The sequence below is a fragment of the Nothoprocta perdicaria genome, unplaced genomic scaffold (genome assembly GCF_003342845.1).
Source record: "Nothoprocta perdicaria isolate Ctin4 unplaced genomic scaffold, notPer1 scaffold_65, whole genome shotgun sequence".
Taxonomy (NCBI): Eukaryota; Metazoa; Chordata; class Aves; order Tinamiformes; family Tinamidae; genus Nothoprocta; species Nothoprocta perdicaria.
The window spans coordinates 434668-456417 of NW_020455921.1; the positions used below are offsets into that span (position 1 = coordinate 434668).

Here is a 21750-nt window from a genome sequence, read left to right on the forward strand (position 1 = left end):
GCGCCGCCGCGGCAGCCGCGGGGCGGAGGCAGCGCCGAGGCGGCCTCGCCCCCTCGCTCGCGCTCACACACACGCCGGGAGCCGCGCATGGCTGAGCGGAGCCTCCCCGCGCCCGGCCCGCGCCGGGAGGACGCCCCGGAGTGGGGCTACGAGGAAGGTGAGGGGGCAGCGGCGGGGCGGCGCGGGGGGACGCGGCCGGTGCTCACGGCTCTCGCCCCGCGCCAGGCGTGGAGTGGGGGCTGCTCTTCCCGGAGGCCAACGGCGACTACCAGTCGCCCATCAACCTGAACTCGCGCGAGGCGAGGTACGACCCGGCGCTGCTGGAGGTGCGCCTGGCGCCCAACTACGTGGTGTGCCGCGACTGCGAGGTGATCAACGACGGGCACGCCATCCAGATCCTCCTCAAGTCCAAGTCAGGTAATGCCCCGCGAGCCACCCGCGCGCTTGGCACCGTGTCCGCTGCTCCGTGGCGCGGAGCCTGCGGGAGAGCGGCTGCCTCCGTCTGCGGCCGGAGGACGCCGCGCTGCTCCGGAGCAGCCTCCGAGTTTGGTTGTGTGGCAGCAGCATCTAATCCATTAGCAGCTGTCCGCTCTCAGGAGCAGTTCATCTTATCGCCGAGATAACRTGCTGCAAGTTTTGTCCATGCTCCGAGGAAGTGCTCCGTTGAGCAGAGCAGGCTCTGGTTAATATGGGTAGACTCCAGCAATTTGTTTCAGATCGATACTGCAGCTGTAGGCGCTTACAGCACTGATRAACAGCAGGTTCTTGCAAAGTGGTCCTCGCTTTTTAAGGAGTTTTTTAGTGGCAGTTAAGAAAAATAGCCATAAGGCAAAGGAACAGTTCCAACCCTGGTGAGATTATAGGAGCTCTTCACTCACACCTTCAATCTAGACAGTTTATTCTATATGAAGCATTTGTTTGTCAAGGCAGTGGGGAGAAAAAGTTCTCCTTGTTTTCTTCTTCCCATGTGTTTGGAAGGGTGTCCAAGTTATTCTAACCTGCATTAGTTAGTAACAGCATCCATGGAGCCATCAAACAGCTAAGGAGGTCCAAAACCAGTCCAGATCTTTGTTTCCTTCTGAGATACCAGTAGTCTTGGGAGTTGATTCAGTTTTGCACAGAATTTTATAAAATAGCAAGGGGCCAGTTATTTTAATAATGGTATTTTACTTTATATTTTCCCTCCCATGCTAGACTCTGTATTTTATTGCAAAACAGAACATTTCTTTCCATAGAATTTTCCAGATTTCCAATGTTTTGTACTTCTAGCCAGTTTTATGGCCTTCCTCAGGACTGGAGCTGTGTCCCCAGGAAGCAAGGTTTCCTCCACAGGATCCCAAAGATTCTTGAATTTTCTTGCAGAGGAAGTAAGAGTTTCTGCAGATACCATCACTTGAATACCAAAGTGCTACTCATTCACCTCTACCTTTTCCAAGAGAGGTTCATTGCTTAAGAATAGTAATACAGAAATGAGAATAAACCAACACACCTGCATGCATGTGCAAAAGCATTGGAGTTTTAGAGGCAGGAAAGTACTTCTTTTTAAACTTAAATGCAGTGTGATGCTGGACTGGTGAGTCTAGAAAAGGTTCTCCAAGAAAAGGAAACTTACTCGCAGACCRTAAATGGAGAGTGGAAAATTACGTGACGTGAAATCCAAGGAAAAGCTGAAGCTAAACTAACATTTCCTAAATCCTAGCGCCATACCTCAGTCATAAACTTTTATTCTATTTCACATTATTTCTTATGAGAACCGGACAAAATTCCTTATCCCTTCCTAGAGAAAAGAGTTAATAAGCTGCATTTGGCCTAGTGTATTGGCCAATTTTCAGCAATTGCGGAAGCTCAAGCAGCTTCTCTTCCTCACAGGGAATCTCTACTGACAAGTCTATTTAGCCAGATTATTTTAATGGGAACTGTTGAGCACTAAGTGCTTTTGAAACTCTGTTCAATTAATGTGTAAGAGCTTCCCTTCTATTGTAATTTCAACAGCAAAAGTAAAACCTCCTGGTCAAAAAAAATGATTAAGCTATGTACTAAAAATGAGTTTGTCATTAGCGATGATTGATTTTGTCCTTTAATTTCGGATACGCAGTCCATCTGGAATTCCCAAATCTCACTTGTTATAAACATTTTTTACAGGCTGTTTCCAGTTTGATCATTGTGCATATGTTATACATTAGCTGGAGGAAGCATGACCAAATGTGTAATTTCAATGTACATTGAAAAATGTTTCAGAGGACAGGGAGACTTCTCTTAAGCCCCTGCTGGATTGCACAGTGGGTGATGGTTTCAGAATTATTTTCTAATAAGGATCAAAAAATGCCTTAAGGATTAAAAGAATTTAAGAAAAGTTAAGCATCTCATGCATTGACAAAGATCAAAATTTGATGAGAGGCAAAACAAAAGAAACCATGCTTCATACATTAAAATAATTTTATTATGGGATTAATGTTGTGAATTGAGCCTCAGAAATAAACCTGTGGAAGCTCCTGTAGATCCAGAATTATGCCATAGCACTCAGAACGTTTAGTCTAGTTACACATAGACAAGAACCAATAATTTGAAGCAGAGAAAAAGCTTTGTTTTTCCAAAAAAAAAAAAAAAGGCATTAATAAAATACCATGTTTCCCTTTAATCTTCCAGATTTATCCAAATACTTTAACAAATTGTTTGACTAACCATGTTCACTAGAGTTGTAAACTTGCGCATAGGCATAGTAGAATTAGCAAAGACAATGCAACTTCAAGATGCATGTTTGAATGCAAACATGCATGCATATGTTTGAATCTATAACTACTTTTAGGATAATTTGTTTTAGAAACCTCAATGATTATTAGTTATGGCATGTCCTTAAGGGAGGGTTAGTCTGAATATTTTACTTTTTTCTCCAATGTAATTAATTGTGAGTACACTAATTGACATTTTTTCCATTTTTTTATAGATCTCTACTCCTATTTTTGTATTTATACACTTGTGATATGATTCAATTTCTGATTTATGTTTAATAGTATGACTTGTGCTTGCAGCTAAAGATACATAGTGTGCATGTCAAAAGGACTTCATGTTACGGAACTGTCATTCCTTGCAGCTGTACATTATGTAAGAATTAAATAATCCTTATTGATTATCAGAGATTTTAAAAGATTTGTTCTAAGTCTGTGAAATGAAAACTAGAATTTAACGGATTCCAAGGAAGATTATAAATGCCCTTAAGTAAAATATCACCTTGAACAGAAGCCCAATTCTCAGTGATTTCGGCAAGAAGTTACCTACAGCTTGCACAATATTTTTTTGTTCTGAAGCAGATACATTTTCATTGATTAATTCATAAATACATTGGGACTCATATAAGTACAATTGTTTTCACTACTTATGGGGAAAAGTAATGCAGAGGAGTTTTTATATAGATTGGATTGGTACTCTTGCAGCTGTGGACAGACACTGTTAAGACATGCTCAATGTTTAGAGAAACATCAGTGAAACCAGTATAGCCTAGAAGTTGATAGGGAATAAAATATGTTGCTTCTACTACACGATAGTCTTGATGGCTCTGTGTATCTCAGAAGCCCGACAGGTGGTACATGACTGAGCCAGCAAAGTGTTGGCAACCCAAAGTTTCTATCGGTGACTCAAAGCAAATACACGTGATGGAGTGATCTGGACAAGTTGGTGGTAGTTTTCAGATTAACTCGGAACCWCTTCACCATCTGTTTAGAACACAGAGCTACTGCTTTGATAAGAGCTTTGAACTTCCTCCCTGCAGTGGCTGATAAAGGTGCACCTTTACACCTGCCCAGTACTTTTATTTTGCTTTGGGACAGCTGTTCTGCCTCATATAGTTAAGAGTACAGCTGTATTTTCACATTTGCATGCAACTACATAGGTTGGGGTTCCATAGCTGGACAGTGCTCAGAATAAAGCTATCAGGTCTGTCATCTTCATTCTTCTCCTCTCTAATACAGCTCATAATAAAGGACCTTGAAACACTGTATTTGAAAAATATATTCAGTGGCTTGCTGGTATGGAAAGCCAAGTTTGTTACCTTTTGTGTTCTTTTCCAGTATTAATAGGTGGGCCATTACCTCGAGGACATGAATTTGAACTACATGATGTTCGATTTCACTGGGGGAGAGAAAACCAGCGTGGTTCTGAGCACACAGTTAATTTTAAAGCCTTTCCCATGGAGGTAAGAGTGATGCCGCATTGCATAAGGCCTGTGAAATGCACAAGATTTTAAATCATTGCCTGAACTCCTGGTATTTCAAAAAAGAATTTCTTTTAGCTCAGCGTTTTGTTGCTTTATATTCCAACCAAAAAGCTGTCTTGCTGAGGTGTGCTTTAGTGCAGGTAAATTAGGATGTGCATCTGAAATAGAGTGCCTCTAGCACCCATCACACTGTGTGATTAATTGGTCATAAGGTTAACTTGCAGAATTATTAACTTCTGTTTTAATAATATTGTGCTCTAATGAGACCTGCTGTTTCAACACTTTCTGTCACCTTGACTAATAGCTATAAATGGGGAGAAATAGCTACTAGAAATATTTCCATGGTGAGTAAAAACAATTTAGGTAAATTTGAAGTAAGCATATGGTAATTTGTTCACGAGATAGTTTTACATATCTGAAAACAGAAGATTATGTGATATTCTTAGATATTCTCTTGTATGCCAATAAATTACAATTTTGGGGACACAAGCAGAGTGATAATGTGATTTGAACAATTATAGCTGTTCATGGGCTGTCAGCTTGCAAGCAGCCAAAATGCTGGGACCCATTTTTCCTGTCCCCCAACAGCCATTTTGCATTTTACTTCACTATCCATTGCTTTGTTGCTTATACTGACCAAGGAGTGATTTGACATATCCTTCAGTCCTTGGGCTCAGTGTATTTTTAACAGATACCAACCCTGATGCTTGGGGACTTCAGTTATGCATCTTTATTTCATTTGCTTTTCACTCTATCAGTTTTAAAGAAATTGTCAAGGTTTTCTTCTGAGTTCTTTGAATTACTTTTGCATGGTATATTTATGATAGTCCCTTGGGAGCCTGAAATTTGATTTCCTTTTTATCTAGAATTTGTTATTGTAGTATTCATGAGCATTAGATGGCTAGAATAAAACTGTTTTATGGAGGAGAATATAAAAAGTATTGGAGCAAATACTGCTGAATTAAGCATAAAAGAACTTTTGAACTTACACCATCAATCTAGGTTGTTTAGGTACTTTAGCAATGGTGAGTTCTTGGTCTCTACTTTGACTATAAAACTGATATAAAGCCACTCCGACCAGCTTTGCAGGCTGATTTCAGGCAGATCCGGTCAGTACAGGAGATTCACTTGGATGGGAAGACTCACCGAGCAAAGTGAAAACCAAGCAGTAACCTCTGCTTAGGGCTACATGGACTGAGTACAGGTTATATGGGCTGTTACTGTGAGACAGGAAGCAATTCGTTTGTTATAAAACAGCCCTGCATAGGGCTGTTCCTCAGGACTGGTCCAGCATGAGGTGATGAAGAAATGTTGACAGGAAATAGGTCGAGCAGTTCTTGGGTATCTTGCTGGGTCTAATCACTTGTTAATAAATAAGTGATCTTATTTATTAAAGATCACTTTTCAAACAGTCTTATTGATAGATGGTAACAGACATTAGTCGAATTTACTAAAATTCTGCTGAAACCCCAGATCTCTCTGTTCCGTTTCAGTCCAGAAATAAATATACTTTGCATATGCAGAGATGCAAGTCAACTGCCTTAATCAGTCAGAAAGGCACAACATTTTTTCACTTGCTTTAAATGCAGCATGGCAGCTGCACAAACAAAATRCTGGCGCATTTGAAGAATATCATCTCGGGATAAGCAAGCCACTGTTATCCTGCCTTCTGCATCTAAACAACTTCCAGCTAAACTCTGATCCTAAGAAAGAATAGTATAAGAAGTCAGGAGCAAAACCAGTTGACTTAAAATATGCTTTAAATATAGCGTGAATATATCATTTGGCAAGAAGATCCTCATGCAGATTAATTCTCTTTGTAGGAAATTGCAGCAGTGTTGTCAGTGTTGGATCTGGAGTCAGTGGCTGCAGGCATGCTGGCTGGATAGGTTCATCCTTTGCTGCCCTGTGTTGCACAAACAGTGCAGGGCAGGCTTTTTGGCAGATGAGCCTCACCCCACTCTGCTCTATGAATAAAGAGCTGCTCTGTCTAATCCAGCTCAAATCGTCCAGATCAAATATTTTCCTTCAGCAATAGTAAAATAAGTGCTTGTGACCACTATAAATGTTTATGGAGCAGGACATTTAAGACTCCAGAACGGAAGATTTTCCTTTCCAGAGATGGCCCCACCTTATTGTTTTTGCTGAGAAGAGTTGCTTTGATCAAGGGAACAGGAAAACTGTTTTCTTGGCTTTTAGTGTTAGCATTAGTTTGCACTCTAGTTTGAAATCAGCATACTCTGAATATGTATTGGGCTTAGTTTTCACTGGGTGGGTACATAATAGCTACTTAACATAAACAGTGATGGATGCCTACTTTGGCCCTATGCCAACATTTGGGGAAATTTATACTTTCATGGTATACTAAATGCAAAATAAGCACGCAGATCTGCTAGTGGAGYGAATCTAATACATTTTTTTCTTAGGAAGCTAGAAATGAATTTATGGAACAAATGATAAGGATTTTACATTCTTGACCTTTCATGGAGAAGACAAGCAAAGTGGGAAAATAGTAATATGACACTATAAGTGCCCAGTTTAAATTCCATTGAAAATGCAATGAACTAGCACCAGATTATATGTTGTGTTACACTATTATAAATTCTGAGCAGTTCTACAGAAGCCATTGTAGCAACTTTGGATTTGAACAGATCCGTCAGAGATAGACTAGATGAGTATATGAGATTTAGATATGAGTAATTGTTGACTAAAGCAGCAGTTTGGGTTTAAAACTGAGGTTTTAAAGCCTTTATTCTATTGGATCCTATATTTGCAAAACAGCTTCAGACTATCAGTGTGATGATCTTTGTAAATCATGACTTTTTTTTTTTTAAAAAAAATAAGAGTGCTATTTTTCTCAGTTTGGAAGAGAACTACCTCTTCACTTGCTTCCGTAGGCTCTTCACCTTGGATACTCTTAACTGTTTTGATAGGACTTAAGCAATATCCTGTATTACTTAAGCAATATCCTATGTCTCTTAGTGCAACAATCTGTTATTTTTTACTAGACAGCTGGGGCCTTGCCCATGTGTAGATTCATGGTGGAATAGGTTAGACTCCTCAGCTTGTGTAATCTCTGAAACAGCTTTTCAAACTAATTTAGATTGGAGAAAAGCATTGTTCATGTGACTCAGTGGCCGAATTGTTATTTTTATTTTTATTTTTATTACTCTCTGAAGTTAAGCAAAGACTTGTTTTCCACCTTTCTTGGCAGAAGAAATCTGCATGTTGCAAATAACACTTTAAGTGTTATCATTTTCCCTGAAACATCTGTGCTTGCAATCAGTTGGGAAAGTATGAGAAAACAAAAAGTAGTTGTCAAAAGTAAATATCATAGCATGTATTTTTAAACCACTAGAAAAGCAGCATACTGTACATACCATATAATGCTCTTCTTTTTCTTCCATAAAAACAATCTATTAAAAAAAAAAAAGCACAAAAGACTTTCTTACCTTTTGGGCATTTGGGCAGAAACTGAAGGAGACAATTGTGCAACCTTCTTCAGGAGTCATTCTCAGCAAGTGCTTTTACTGTGCATAAATAGTGTTACTTTGCCCTTTGGCCACTGTTTGTGTTACATTTTTAATAATGGTCTTAACAATGAAAGATTGTTTCTCGACAGCAGATGGAACAAGCTACCAAAGGTTAGACTACACTTTACAATATACACTTAATCAGAGCAGTAAAGCCCACACTTAAAGCCATATGTGAGTTACCTGAGCCTCATACAGGTGTGAAAAATAGAGGACTATTCCACGTCTTTATTCCTGTTCCCTCAAGCCAGAAGTGTGGAGAAGGAAGAAGAGGAACAAGTCAACTGATGAAGCTCTGAGTTTCTCCCTCATCTTTGTGATATAGGATGAAATAGAGAGAAAGAGGAGGAGCAAAATCACTGCTCATCTCAGCTTTCAACACATTTATTCCTTACAAGGTTAAAATAGCATCTAAGGGCAGCGGAAAATGTAGCCCTATTGAACCTGAACTCTGTATAAGCATAGCATACTGTAGTGCCAGGTCTGATTAGTTTAGGGTCTATAAAAGACAGGGCAGGCAGCAGGAGAAGGCAAGCCATATGATGACATCAGTGCTGTTTTATGATAAGTTTTACTATGTTTTTACTATTTCTTTAGGCAAAAGGAAATGGAGAGGAAGTTATGTCTTGAAAGTGTCTGTTAATTATTCAGAAAGTGGTATGACTAAAGGCACAATCTGACCTTAAAGAAACAGTTATTTTCAGGCTGCTACTCTGAAATAGAACCGTATCTGAGAAAATAAAAAAAGTTCTTTTCACTGCTGGTTTTATGACCAGGAGGATAATTCATCCTCTTTAAAATGTAGGATCGTRTTAGCTGTGAACCATGAGAAAGTTTTCAGTAGAAAAGGATTAGCAGAAAATCATATTAGGAATGTTTCCAAGATGTGCAGGAAGATTAAAAATGTGTTATTGTCTGTCTTACAGTTTTTGAGTTCAACAGAGTAAAACCCAGTTGCCTGATGGACCAGAATCAGTTCTGTATAGGAAAAAAAAAAAAAAAAGATTTGTTCTGTATGATGACAGACAAACTCATTCTGTAGTTTCTTTCACAGTTAGCAGCATACTGACTGCAATGTATTTWAAGATAACGTAAAAAAAACAAACAAACTTCAGTCACCCTTAGTCCAACTTAAACCATTGAATTTTCCTGTGTTCACATAAAATGTTTCCTGCCTAAGGATCTCATTGGATAGAGTTACAGTTCTGGGGTTTCAGGTGAGAAAGTTAACTTCTCTACTTCCTACGTGAGAAGGAAGGTGAGAAAATACGCTTCTCTACTCCCAAGTCTTTGACTTACAGGATTTCTGAGTGTCCGAGTCTGAAATCAGATATATGCACATTGTGCATCTGCCTTCTGCCATTTTGTTAGAGAACATGATAGGCTTCCATAGTGAAAGTTTATTTTTACACAATTTTCAGTAAGAAAGATCAGATTATTCCACCTTCAAATAAAATGATCTTTGTTTATACTGATACCACTTTGTTTATACTGATACCATCCCTGGAACTGAGGAATTATTTGATCATATTGCTCTGTGTTTTTCAGTTACTTATTGGCTTGCTAGCAAATTTTAGTTAACAAATTTTTAACTTTAGCAATTTTAGTTAACAAAACACCAACCCAGAATGTTTGCAATTGTAATAGAAGGTCTTGGAGACAGAACATATGAAGGCCTTTCTCTCTTTCTCYATACAGAAGGTTCTACTGAACTTAGTGGGATTGGTTATGTGAGAATGACAAGAAGGTTTTAACACATAATGACTGTATTTTTTAATAGGTGAGCCTAGTTCTGAAATCTGCAGGATTTTTGCTRGCAGCTTTATTAAGACTGTGATGTGAATCATAAATCCTATGAGATTTTAAATTAAGGAGTAAATCCTGTTGTCTTAATTGATTGTATTGACTATCTATTTGTGAAGAAAAGAAATCATTCCCCTGTTTTTGTAGCATAAGAACTATAAATGAAATAAGGCATGCTAAGGCAGTTTTGAATTTAACAGAAGGCAAAAAGAAGAGAATTCAGAATGGTTTATGTAGCTTAGTAACTAAAATCTGGAATTTTAGTTAGAAATTTTCCAAGATTTTTAGTGGAAGATTAGCTAATTAGGCTTGGATGATYATTTACATTTTGAAATCATTGCAGATGAATAGTGTGAGCCATGAAAAGGATGACATTTATGTATAAGCTATATTCTTTATAGCTTATGGATAATACTAATAATAGTTTAAAGAAGATATGCTCATTGAGAATAATCTAGTTTTTGAGTACATGATTGTGGAAAGACACAGGAGAATCAGGCCATTATATAAGCAGAGGTTTTCAGTTTTATTTTCTGATTCAATTATTTTYCAATTACGTGTGATTACATCCTAGCCCCGTACATGCAAGTGTTCTAATTGCTTTTCTGGGGTTTTCCGTATAGCCCATTTTCTGCGGAATCCTAATTCATTGGATTTTTTTTTTTAGTGGTACAAAACTGGGAGGCCTCTGTTCTCTCCCAGTATAAAAAAAAGAAAATTGAGAAGATTGAGCAGCACATGACTCTTCAGATTGCCAGTTGCTCTGCTCTTTAAATATTAAATTTTTATTGTGTTTGAGGGTTAATTTGACCTAAGTAGGCACACAAAGTCTCTGAAGTATACTTTGTTTCTAGGTAATTTGTCAATATGATCTTGATCTGGCCTTTGTTTTGCTCAGGCACGTATAGTCTGAATTTATAAGGAGAAACTTCTATATACTGCATAGTGTAAGAAGTTATTCATACTTCTCTATATGAAGAAAAAAGCAGGTGCCAAAGCGGGCTAATGTACTAGCACAATCCTGCATTCAGCTTGGCTCTGAGAAATGCTCAGTTACACTCTGTGCAAGAACTGTATATACCTTTACATATGGCACATAGGAATTTTCTTMTGAGCAAAATCTGCACAAAACTTACCTATTGGATTGTGGAGGACATACAAGCCTTATTGAAAAAGAGTGACATTAATGGTCTGCCCTGAAACTTCTTTATCCCTTTGTGTCTCTTTTAAGCACTGTCTTGCAGCCAGCCACGTGCAGAACAAGCTTCATGTTTCATGCACCTAAGACTATTTTTGAGCTGGCAGTTGCCATCATCTGTGATTTATGGCTTCTGCCAGTATAGAGAACTCCAATATGCTTTTAAGAAACAAGCAGTGCAAAATACAAATGACTGCATGTAATAGGAAAAACTCTTCTAAGGAGAAATGCCACTGATGGAAAGGAGATTGATAGAAGGAAATGAGAATGAGAAGCAAATGAGAAATGAATCCAGAACCCTTTTCTGTACACCCTGTTCCATCTTACCTCAGCTTCTTGGTTCACGTGTACCAAAAGCTCTAGGCCTTCACTGAGGAGTCTTCTCCCTTTCTACCATCTTTCCTTACACACAAGCCAGGCTGAGATGTTCAGTCACAGCCTGTAGTAACAGCTATGGTGGCACTCCATCCTGACTAAGGGAATCAAGTAACCCTGAGGGTCAAATAGCTTATAGCTATTTTGCCTGTGGTGCAAATAATATAACCTCTGGCATTTTTTCAAAAGATAGGAATCTTTCCCATTCCTTGAACTGAAATATCGCTTTGCCTTTTCTTTACTTTATACTTTCTCACAGAAATATCGTGGTAACACTTCTTGTTTATGACTGTCTATCATGAGATGTCTTATTGTAATCCCCTATCCCGACTTTAACAAGTGAGCAGCTTTTGCTTTCGCTCTGCCATGGGAGAAGACCTTATATGGGCCCATGGAAGATGAATAGTATTTAAGCTCAGGTCTGAACACCACAAGATGATGACACAAGCCTCTTCCCCACTGTTTGTTTTCATTGTCTGCCCTTAAGCAAAAACAGGTCTTAATATTCTGCCATCTACCATGATCACTGCATGACTCTGTTTGCATCTTGCCTCAGTTTCCTGATCAGTCGTGTCTTGATGTCTTGCCCTAACAACTAGGCCTAACTGTTTTCCTATCTGAAGGTCTGGTACTAGTGGAAGAACCTGGARAGGAGATTGTTTATTTCTCCCTTTCCATTCTGTATAGTTGTGTTTAGACCAATTTCTAGGTAGGGTCAACCAACCAAGGGGACCAACACTAGGTAGAGTCAATGCGATAAAATATTTTTGTTGTGCTAATTTGAAACTAAAAGTTCATGTTATTAATGCTAACAGTATACACRTGGCTCTTAACTCATGAATCCTAGGTGGTTGAATTCTAGTAAGAGTTTCAGATACTGCAATGCCAAAATATATAGGATAGGTTGTAAATTACAATTCAGCAATTTACCTACAGGCTGTCCGATGTCTTGCTCCATATACTCTTTAAGTCAGGCCATACTTTGACCAGTAAGGTAGCCTGTCCGTTCCTTCCTGCATGCCCATTATGCCAATGTTACGCAGYGACTGAGTTGGGGAACTGTTCAAGATTAACAAAAATCTGAGAGTTTAACTTGTTTGTAGAATTACAGRCTAGAATAAACATATAATACAATGCACTTGCATAATACAATACATTGCAATTATGCAATGTGTAAAAGYACAATTCAAGAAAAACTATAGGAGTGGATAATGAAGTTCATTATTTGATGGAGACTTGGCCAACATTAAGGAAGAAAAAATGACTCTGTTTCTTAGAAGAATGTAGGATGGAAGAGCAACTGCTCACTAGAGAGCCATCAGCGTTATGACCTAAGAAGATAATATGCAGCTGCAGCTGCTCCTCATTTCAGGCAGACACTTAGCTTTGAAGGAGACACAAAACTGTGGAGTTCAGATCAATTACTTGGGTTATGTTATATGTTTGTTGGGGCCACATATGATACTGGGGAAAAGAACCTGCTCTATGAAGGTTCATACAGTATATGCAGAAACTTGATTCAGTGAAGAGCCTGATATATGCAGGTGACTGTAAGAACTAGCTAACTTTTCATTTTATTCTGTAACTTGGTTGGTACTGAAAGACAGCTATGTAAGAKCAATGGCACTTTTTCTTTTCCATTACTTTTCTTAGTCTGTATCATATTTATTATATTTATTTTTGACTAATATCTATTTTATTTTTACCTCTTGTACATGCCAACAGAAATAAACAATGCTTGTGCTTTCAAGCAGGAAGAAAAATAAATAAGCTAAAATTACAAATTACAGTATCTTCAATTTCCCTTATACCTTTCTTTACCCTTTACAAATTTAGCTTYACAAATGCTAAATCCTATAAGGCAGAAGCAGCTAACATCAGTGTAATATAATTTGATAAATTTTAATAATTTACTACATTAAGGGTAATATTATTTGATAAATAATGCCTGAAGGAGATACTATTATCCATCTGTTACTCTGCTGTCTACTGTCTTGCTTGAGTAAGTGTAACATTAAATTACGAATGCTGCTGTATTTAAGAAAATCAGCTTGTGAATAAATTACAAACAGAAAGATACAGTTTAATTTAATCAACAAATGTGAGACAAAACAGAAACTGCAGACATATAAACTACAGTCTATAATTACCCTATAACACTGTCTAAAATTATACAAGTTTCCAAGGAGCTCATATCCTTATACATGAGGATATTTGCAGGACTGCTTTTGATGATGCTTTGCCAATATTTTTCTTAAGAACTACCATCAATTTGTTGTGCCACGTCAGCCATCTTCTGGGAGCTAATGAGGACATATTTCGGTTTTCTACTGAAGGCCGAAATGAAAGGGCTCGAGGTAGAATCTTTGAGACTCGTGGGAGATCACAATGTGTTAGTTAACATTAACTAACACATATGTAGACACTGTTGCTGTGGTTGCATTTAYCGCAGAGGCAGTTCAGACTCCTGTCTTACCTCCCTGCTTGAGCTGCAAGGTCTGGGGTAGCATTTGGCTGCGTAGCAGCCTCCTTGCACGGCCGTTCTGTTTCTTAACCCTGTATTTTGTGGAAATGAATGCTCTTTCGGATGAGTCCATCTTTGCTTAGAATATGGACACAGGACTTGACTCATTTTTTTTTCTCTTCTTATTAGTTCTATATTGATTTTCTTTCCTTAGTTGATGAGCTGCTTTTGCCAGAACAGTAAAGAGCACTCAGATGGATTTTTTACGTATCCTATTTTCTTTTCAGTTTACTGTCTGTAGCTGTAGTCTTCTGAATTGCTCCATAGATAGTGTTTTTTCCTGGTGCTATTTTCATTTTTCACAGGACTGGTAGTTATATATCTTATATGCCATGAAGCTTCTGTATGTGATTGAACTGCTCATAGGAAAAAAAAATCACCGAATAATATTAGATATTGGAATGTTTTTATTACTCTTTTTCAGTATGGATTAACAGTATAGATAGATACTGCTAAAGCACAAGGGATTCGCCACAGCAGCAGCTAGAGATTCTCTGGAGATGTCGCAACCAATTCCTTATCTTTTCAGTGGCACACCTGAAGCACAAATACCTCACACTTACCTAGACTACTTCAGTTGTTTGGCTGTATTTGGAAAGAATATGTATTTTGCAAGGTGTTTCTGCAGCCCTTTCTTCTACAATCTAATCAAAAATCATCTTCTTCACTGCCACAACACAGTTCTATCCTCAGGACTACTCTGCCGTCTTACATAGAATGGAGCATTTATTCCTATTCGGCCTGTCTTAGCTCTAAACCAGCATCTCATCTTCCTCCTCTTCTTCATGCTTTTGCCTCAGGTTCATGATCTGGTCATTTGGTTTCACACACATTTGCATTTTCAAAGTAGGCATATTTACCTTGGCTGAACTGTAATGTTTAACTGTGCAGGCTTTGCTACTTTATGAGTTTTTGCTCTATTTTTGTGACTTGGAGTATGTACATGTACTCCTGTTCTTCTAAAGATGTTTTCAAATAGCCTCTGTATCAATTTCATTAACTTTAATTTCCTAAACCTCTCCTTCAGGCTGTTAATAACTAACTTTCTATTTCTTTTAATCACCTTTCTTGAAACTGAGTTCCCTGGTCATATCCTTGGTTGGGTCCCCTTGTGAGGATTTGGAACTTAATTACTGCATGTTATGGTCACTGCCAGCAGCTTAGTCAATTGCTTCCTGAAACAAGTCAGTGCCAAGTCAAGTATCAACTCATAAATTCTAACACACGTCTAATAGCAAGACACAGTTTTTCCACATTTTGTCCTCGTGTGACATTGTTCATGCAAATACCTGGCTTATTTAAATTACACTTCATCATTGTACTGGTGGGCCGTGTTGCCTTTCATTATTTCTAGCTGAGCTCCTCAGTTTTATTTCAACTCCCTCAAAGCAGAGAAGAGACTTTTGGCTGGCCATAATGAAGTAGCCAATACTGTTCCTGCTCCTCTGCTGTGAATGATACTGATCTCTAACAAACCTGAGCCAGGCCAGGAGAACAGTTCTCAACTCTGCAATGGCTATCAGAGGAGCCCTAAAGCTCCTTTAATTTTCATTAAGGACTGATCCCTCAGATGGCACTTAGGTGGAAGTGTAGCTAGATTCAACCCATCTGTCTTTCTCAGCAGTGACAAAAATGTGGCAAAGGGACATGTGCTGAAAATTTCCAGACTACATGAGATCCAACTCTGATATGGTAATGCAATATTCACTTAACCTTTACTATTTTGCGGTACAGCTTATATGAATTGGAAGAAGAATTGGAAAGATGTAAGGAGCATGGGAAGGGGAGCAATAACATATTTCTAGGTACTAGACTAGGCAGGCTTTTCTGAAGCTTGTAACTGTTCGTTGCACAACTACAAGAAGTATCTGCATAACCTAGTTCTGACTAAGAAACAAAGCTCACCAAAGGGTTCATTTACACGTCATGTAGCATTTATTGAAGAGAGAAGCTTTGGTAATAATTAGAACTCTACTAAAGAATAAGAATGTAGGGGTTAGAAGGAGTATAATGAGTGTTTGCAAAAGCAGCATGGATTCAAGTAATCCTAGTAAAGATAATACCACAGTGAGAAATTCTAATTGTTTAATATGCAGATCAAAAGAGGAATTATTTAAAACTAAGTCTTTTATTATGTGYAAAGCACAAAAAGAGGTCTACTTAAGAATTATCTCTTATATCACAACCTCCTGCAATAGGGGCCCCAGGGGGCTCATTAGATTAAGGTAGGACCTAGAGCAGGTTATGTAAACCTTGCGTGCTGCCTCCTGCTGGCTCAGCTGCTGGAGGGCTGCATCAGGCAAACCTGCCTTGTAGGGCCTGGTTCTGATTAAGCTGAGGTCAGGAAGACTTTTGCTACTGGCACATTTGACATTAAATCTGAGAAGGTGTGCAGGTCGGTTACTGAGTTTTGCACCTATCTTGGCTAGTGGAAGTGAACAGTGGAAGTGAACAGTGTTTTATAGAGATCCAAATAACAAATTAGGGTTCCAGTAATATAGTAATAAGTACTCATAAAGAAAGCAATAATATTATATGAACTACTTTTTATGTAGTCATTCTCACATGGCTGTGCTCATATCAGAAGCTGTCACTCCKTAGGAGCATGCAGTCTTTATATAACTGCCTCAAATTAAAACCAAAGGCTAGCAAATATTGAATATTACTCTTATAAGTAAAATGCATAGTCTCATTTCTGCCTATAATTTGCTATGCGTAAGATACAGATGCATGGGTGTGGAGATGACAATGTACACAGGCACTATATTATGTGGATAGTTTAAAAATCTGTAAAAGTGCTGGGATCTTTCCCTYTGTTCATATCTGATTCCTACTAATATTAACAGGAGTTACTTGCCATTTCACTTCTGGACTTGTGAACTCAAATTTTGTAATGTTTGTTGGCTTTTAAACATCTTTTTTTTTTCACTGAGTTGTCAGATGTTTTTATCTACTACCATATTACAAATGAAACAAGAGCTCTAGAGAGCCACAGAAACACCTGGGATAAACCACAGTTTGAAAAGACACTTTTCTACAAAGTTYTTACTACTTCCTTTTTAATATTTCCCTTTCTGTATCCCTTGTTGATTTACTTAACTACCCCGTCTGAGTTATATTTTTCATGTTCTCTTGAGGAATTTATTTTATTTGGCATTCATTTATTTGAGTGTTAACATTTGTTTATCAGAGGTTTACTCGAGCTAGAGCAAAAGATGTGAGACCTCCTGTCCTAGGATTTATTATGAATATTAAGTGTTATTTTCCGTTGGGTTATGTGTCTAATTTCAGTTTGTAAATCCCTGATGACAGAATCTTCTGTGATACAGCATTAGGACCTGACAACAGAAGCAATATTCCTGTAGGATCTCATCAGCRGTGTCCATCCAGAATTCTGTCTGTAACAGTGGCAATAGGAGATGTCTTTCAGGGAGAACGAGCACTTCAGTTTGATACCTCTTTGTTGTACCTTCTACAGTCATTGGATTGGGAGTGTAAGAAGCTATGTCTTTGCCYGTACCCTTTAGTATCTGGTTTTGGACCTGTTGTCCATAATGTGTGATCCTGCTAAGTACTAACCTGCTCCAGTGGTGTTTATGGCAGTAAGTTTGCAACCTGCTCTGTAAAAAGTTCTAATCTACTGTAAATATTACTRCATTTAAGGCAGTGGCATTTAAACACTGGCCAGAAGTCTTTTTCACCTTGGGCTTTAGAAAGCCATTACAAAATGATGGTTCTTTTTCCAAGGAGCATTGTGTGTAAATATAAAATATACTTGAGAAGAATGGCAAAGTTATAAAACCCTTGCCCATAAATGTAATGACTGTCCCTGTCAGTCTCTTCACTAGTGTTGACTACTAAACCTGAACCTAGTCAAAGGTTGCTTAGATTACCCTTAAGTACTCCCTTTTTATTGGCCATTGTCCTGTGTGTCTTTGTATTGTACCTTCTTGACCTTGCTTGAGCTGGTGGAAAAACTTTGAGGCCCTGTGAGGATGCAGTGAAACTCCTTTGTCCATGTAAATTGCAAGATATCCAAGAATTAGTGGATGAGGGTAAGGCTGTGGATGTGGTCTACTTAGACTTCAGTAAGGCCTTTCACACAGTCTCCCACTGCCTTCTCTTTGAGAATCTGGCAGCTCATGGCCTAGACAGGTAGACTTTTTGCTGAGTGAAAAACTGTCTGAATGGCCAGGCCYGTAGAGTGGTGGTCAAACACTGGAGTTAAATCCAGCTGGTGACCAGTCAAGAGTGATGTTTCRCAGGTGTCAGTGTTGGTCTTTAGTGGTCTTTAGTATCGATGATGTAGGTGAGGGGATTGGGTGCACTCTCAGCAAATTTGCRGACAGCAGCAAATGGGAGAAAGAGTTGATCTGCTTGAGGGTAGGAAGGAGGGTAGGATCCGTAGAGGGATCTAGGCAGGCTGGATTGATGGGCTGAGACCAACTGCAAGATGTTCAAGAAGGTCCAGGGCTGGGTCCTGCACTTTGGTCACAACCACGCCATGCARCACTACTGGCTTGGGGAAGAGTGGCTGGAGATCTGCATGGCAGAAAAGGACCTGGGGGGGTTGACAGCTGGCTGAACATGAGCCAGCAGTCTGCCCAGGCGGCCAGGAAGCCCAATGCCCTCCTGTCTTGTATCAGGAACAGCGTAGCCAGCAGGACCAGGGAGGTGATCATTGGCCTGTACTTAGCACTGGTGAAGACATGGAGGTGCTGGAGGGAGGCTTCAAAGGAGGSCAACAAAGCTGCTGAAGGGGCTGGAGCACAGACCTTAGGAGGAGCAGCTGAGTGATGTTGGGGTTATTTAGTCTGGAGAAGAGGAGGCTCAGGGGAGACCTCCCTGCTCTCTACAACTACCTGGGAGAAGAGTGTAGTGAGGTGGGGGTCGATCTCCTTTCCAGAATAACTACASATAGAACAAGAGGAAACAGCCTCAAGCTGTGCCAGAGCGAGATTCGGGTTAGACATTAGGAAGAACTTCTACATGGAAGGAGTAGTCAAGCACTGGAACAGGTTGCTCTGAGAAGCAGTGGAGTCACCATCGCTGGCAGTGTTAGGAAACGTGTAGATGGAGGCAGTTAGGCACATCTTTTAACAGGCATGCTGGTGATGGGTTTATGGTTGGATTTGATTATCTTGAAGGTCTTTCCAACCATAATGATTCTATGATTCTGTGAATGGATAGCTATTACTTACCTGTAATCCCAGGTTAGAGGGATTACAGGTAATCCCAGGTTACCTGTAAATCCTGTGTCCCATGTGGATGTGCAAAGAAATGCTGGCCCGTTGAAGAGCAGTTCCAAACGAAAGAAAYGACACTTGTCAGCATGCAGACAAATGTCAGAGTACAATCTTTGAAGTCTTGCTACATGCCAGGTGTGTGTAACAAGTTGCTCAAAGGCAGCTTTAGCCAAACTCCGCTTGTTGACATAGTCCAAGGAAGTCTCTTTGAAGCTGGCTTTCCCTCGCAACGCTATTGTTCCGATCACTGAAGGAGAAGCCCGCTTTGACATTCCCAGCAAAACGGCAGCACCAGSACATTGTTGACGGAGCACCAGGGCACTGCCAGCGCAGCTGCAGTCACCGCAACCTCACTCGTTCCCATGTGTGCTCAGGCCTGCTGCTTTGTCCAGGGATTTGGGTTCAGATGATGGGATTGCGCCAGCCCCCTCTAGTGGAYAATCAATACTGCGAATGCAATTCCCTTCTGAAGGGAGTGTTGAAGACTTGTTTTTTTAAAGCAAAAAGCAAATAAAATGCTACATATGTCTACATATGCTATATATATGACAACAAATAAATCCACAGGGAAGAGCAAGACAGTTGAGTTCTGAGTGCTGTCCTTACACTGTTCTTTTGAAGTTTTGTAGCCAAAGTCAGATATGTTTCTGTTAATATTTTGTGCAAATGGATTTTTTAAAACATCTTTTTTTTTTTTTTTAGCACAGCGAATGCTTTTAATCAGCAAGAACTGAATTATTTGTAATGTTATCTTGAATTTTAATTTGGTTTACATTAGTTTCATTTAGAACTTATAGATTGAACAAAGTTTTCAAAATAACAATCATCAAGATTAGTGTCCAGTATTTTCATGTGAGCGGAAATAACAGTACAGTGACAGCCTGAGGATCTGATTTTGTGAATGCTGAGATCACTGTGCAGACTCAGAGCAGTTACTGGGTAGAAGTGGCCCACAAGATCGTGAAATATGCTATCTTTTAAAACTAATTTTGCTGAATTGGAGGACAATATTAGATAAGAGGGTGGCATTTAACTTCTTAAACACATTATTGAGCACAACACTGACTACTGGATTTTACATCAGGAATTAAATTTAAGAGTTTGTATTTTTAAGATGCTTTACCTGTGTGGAATATGCAAAAATTCTTGGCAGATAAACTTCAAAGAAGGTCTGCTTAGGATGCTGAAGCTCTGCAATGATGGTATTACATGGTATTAGACCTAACCACAAAGAATTCATTTTAGCATTTCAGTACATAACTTCATCCATTTGGTCATCCATCCATTCCTCCCTCCTTCTCACTTTCTTTCTTCCTCTCTGTCTTTCTTTCCTCTTTCTTTCCTTCCTTTCCTTCCTTTTTTTTYCCTTTCTTTCTTTGTGCAGTGYCTTCTTGCTTTATGTCTTTATTTCTGCCTTCCTTTCTGTCTTCCTTTCTGTTTTGCTTTCCGTCTGTCTGTTTTCCAAAACGTTTCTCAAATGTCACTTCCCAAATCATGCTGGACAGCTATTGAGACTTTACTGTCTCACAGATATATGTACCTTAAATCCTACAGGTACTGATAATTTGTGGAAGGTGTCAGTCGATGACTCTCATTTTAGTCTTTAGCAGCCCCTTACTGTCCCTTGTCCTCAGCCATTTTTCTCTCCTTAACTTTCTTTCTAACCTTTCCTCAAATCACTTCACCTACTCTTACTACTGACATTTGAGTGACTCCTCCTGGGAGGTGATATGTGAGACAAGTGACATTAAGACAGTACAGCGAGCCAGTCAATTATATGTTTGGACAACCTATGTCCATAATCTACTCCTATCTGGGGAGAGAGGCGATGCTGGTGGGTTGCATTAGATGGTCTTATTTCAGTGCCCAAAGGAGTCTGTTAATTACCATTAGTGTTGTAACCCACACCTTCATTGCAGGCATTTGGTGATGGCTATAAATGACTCTCTTCAGCTGATCTCTTTTCTAATTGTATTTGTGATGTTCTTAGTAAGAATTCATTTTTGTTCACGTGCAGAGCCACAGGCACGCACGTTTATATTAAGTTGCACACACAGCCACACACCTGCAGAGGTGTTATTAATTAAAGTTAACTTCCAGGTTTATTTATTGGAAAACATGTTTTCTCTATTGGTATATTTGCACTGCTTTGTTTTAGCTTCATCTGATGCACTGGAATTCCACTCTGTACAGCAGCATTGACGAGGCAGTAGGGAAGAAGCACGGCATAGCTATTGTCGCTTTGTTTGTGCAGGTAAGATTTCTGTCTTGCTTATCAGGCACTATCATTTGTTTGAGGAAAATGAGTTACTTTCTGTTTTCTTTTATTTTTAATGATGTTATAAAATAAAACAATGTGTGACTACTAGTATTCTCTTTGGGAGATATTTTTCTGTCATGTGTTTCATGCATGAGCTAAATAAGCAAGTCTTGTTTTTAAACAGTGTATTGGAAGTATATTAGTTAAAGAATGGAAAATACAAAGTCAAGCCTTTCTGTGTGATTCTTGTTATAAACAGACCTCCACTCTCCATTCCTCTGAGGGCAGAAGATGTTAAAATGTCCATTTGAGCTCTAAAGGTAGAGCTTTCTAGCTGCTTCACTATTTCTCTAACACGTTCTCCATTCCCAGCCAGGACCATTGTTCCAAGACTGAAAAAATATACAAAGGAAAGGAGACAAAAAAAAAAAAAAAAAGAAAAGAAAAAGAAAATCCTGCTGACCCATTGGCATTGGCACAGCCCAAAATTGCAGGATTGCATGGAATTGTTCCTCTCTAAACACAAGGACAAGAACATTTCTTCACACAGAAGACATTCTTCACAGATGTCAGCTGTAACAGTGTAGTGAGTGGTTGGACA

The 21750-nt window shown here is 39.1% G+C and overlaps 1 protein-coding gene across 1 annotated transcript in view; it reads left to right on the top strand.

The window, feature by feature from the left end:
* The first annotated feature begins 87 nt into the window (after positions 1–87).
* Positions 88–21750, top strand: part of CA8 (carbonic anhydrase 8) — a 42412-nt gene continuing 20749 nt past the window's right edge. The window contains exons 1-4 of the mRNA XM_026050093.1: positions 88–157; positions 226–417; positions 4065–4189; positions 21048–21143. Coding sequence (XP_025905878.1) covers positions 88–157; positions 226–417; positions 4065–4189; positions 21048–21143 — 483 coding nt within the window. The remainder of the gene's footprint in view (positions 158–225; positions 418–4064; positions 4190–21047; positions 21144–21750) is intronic.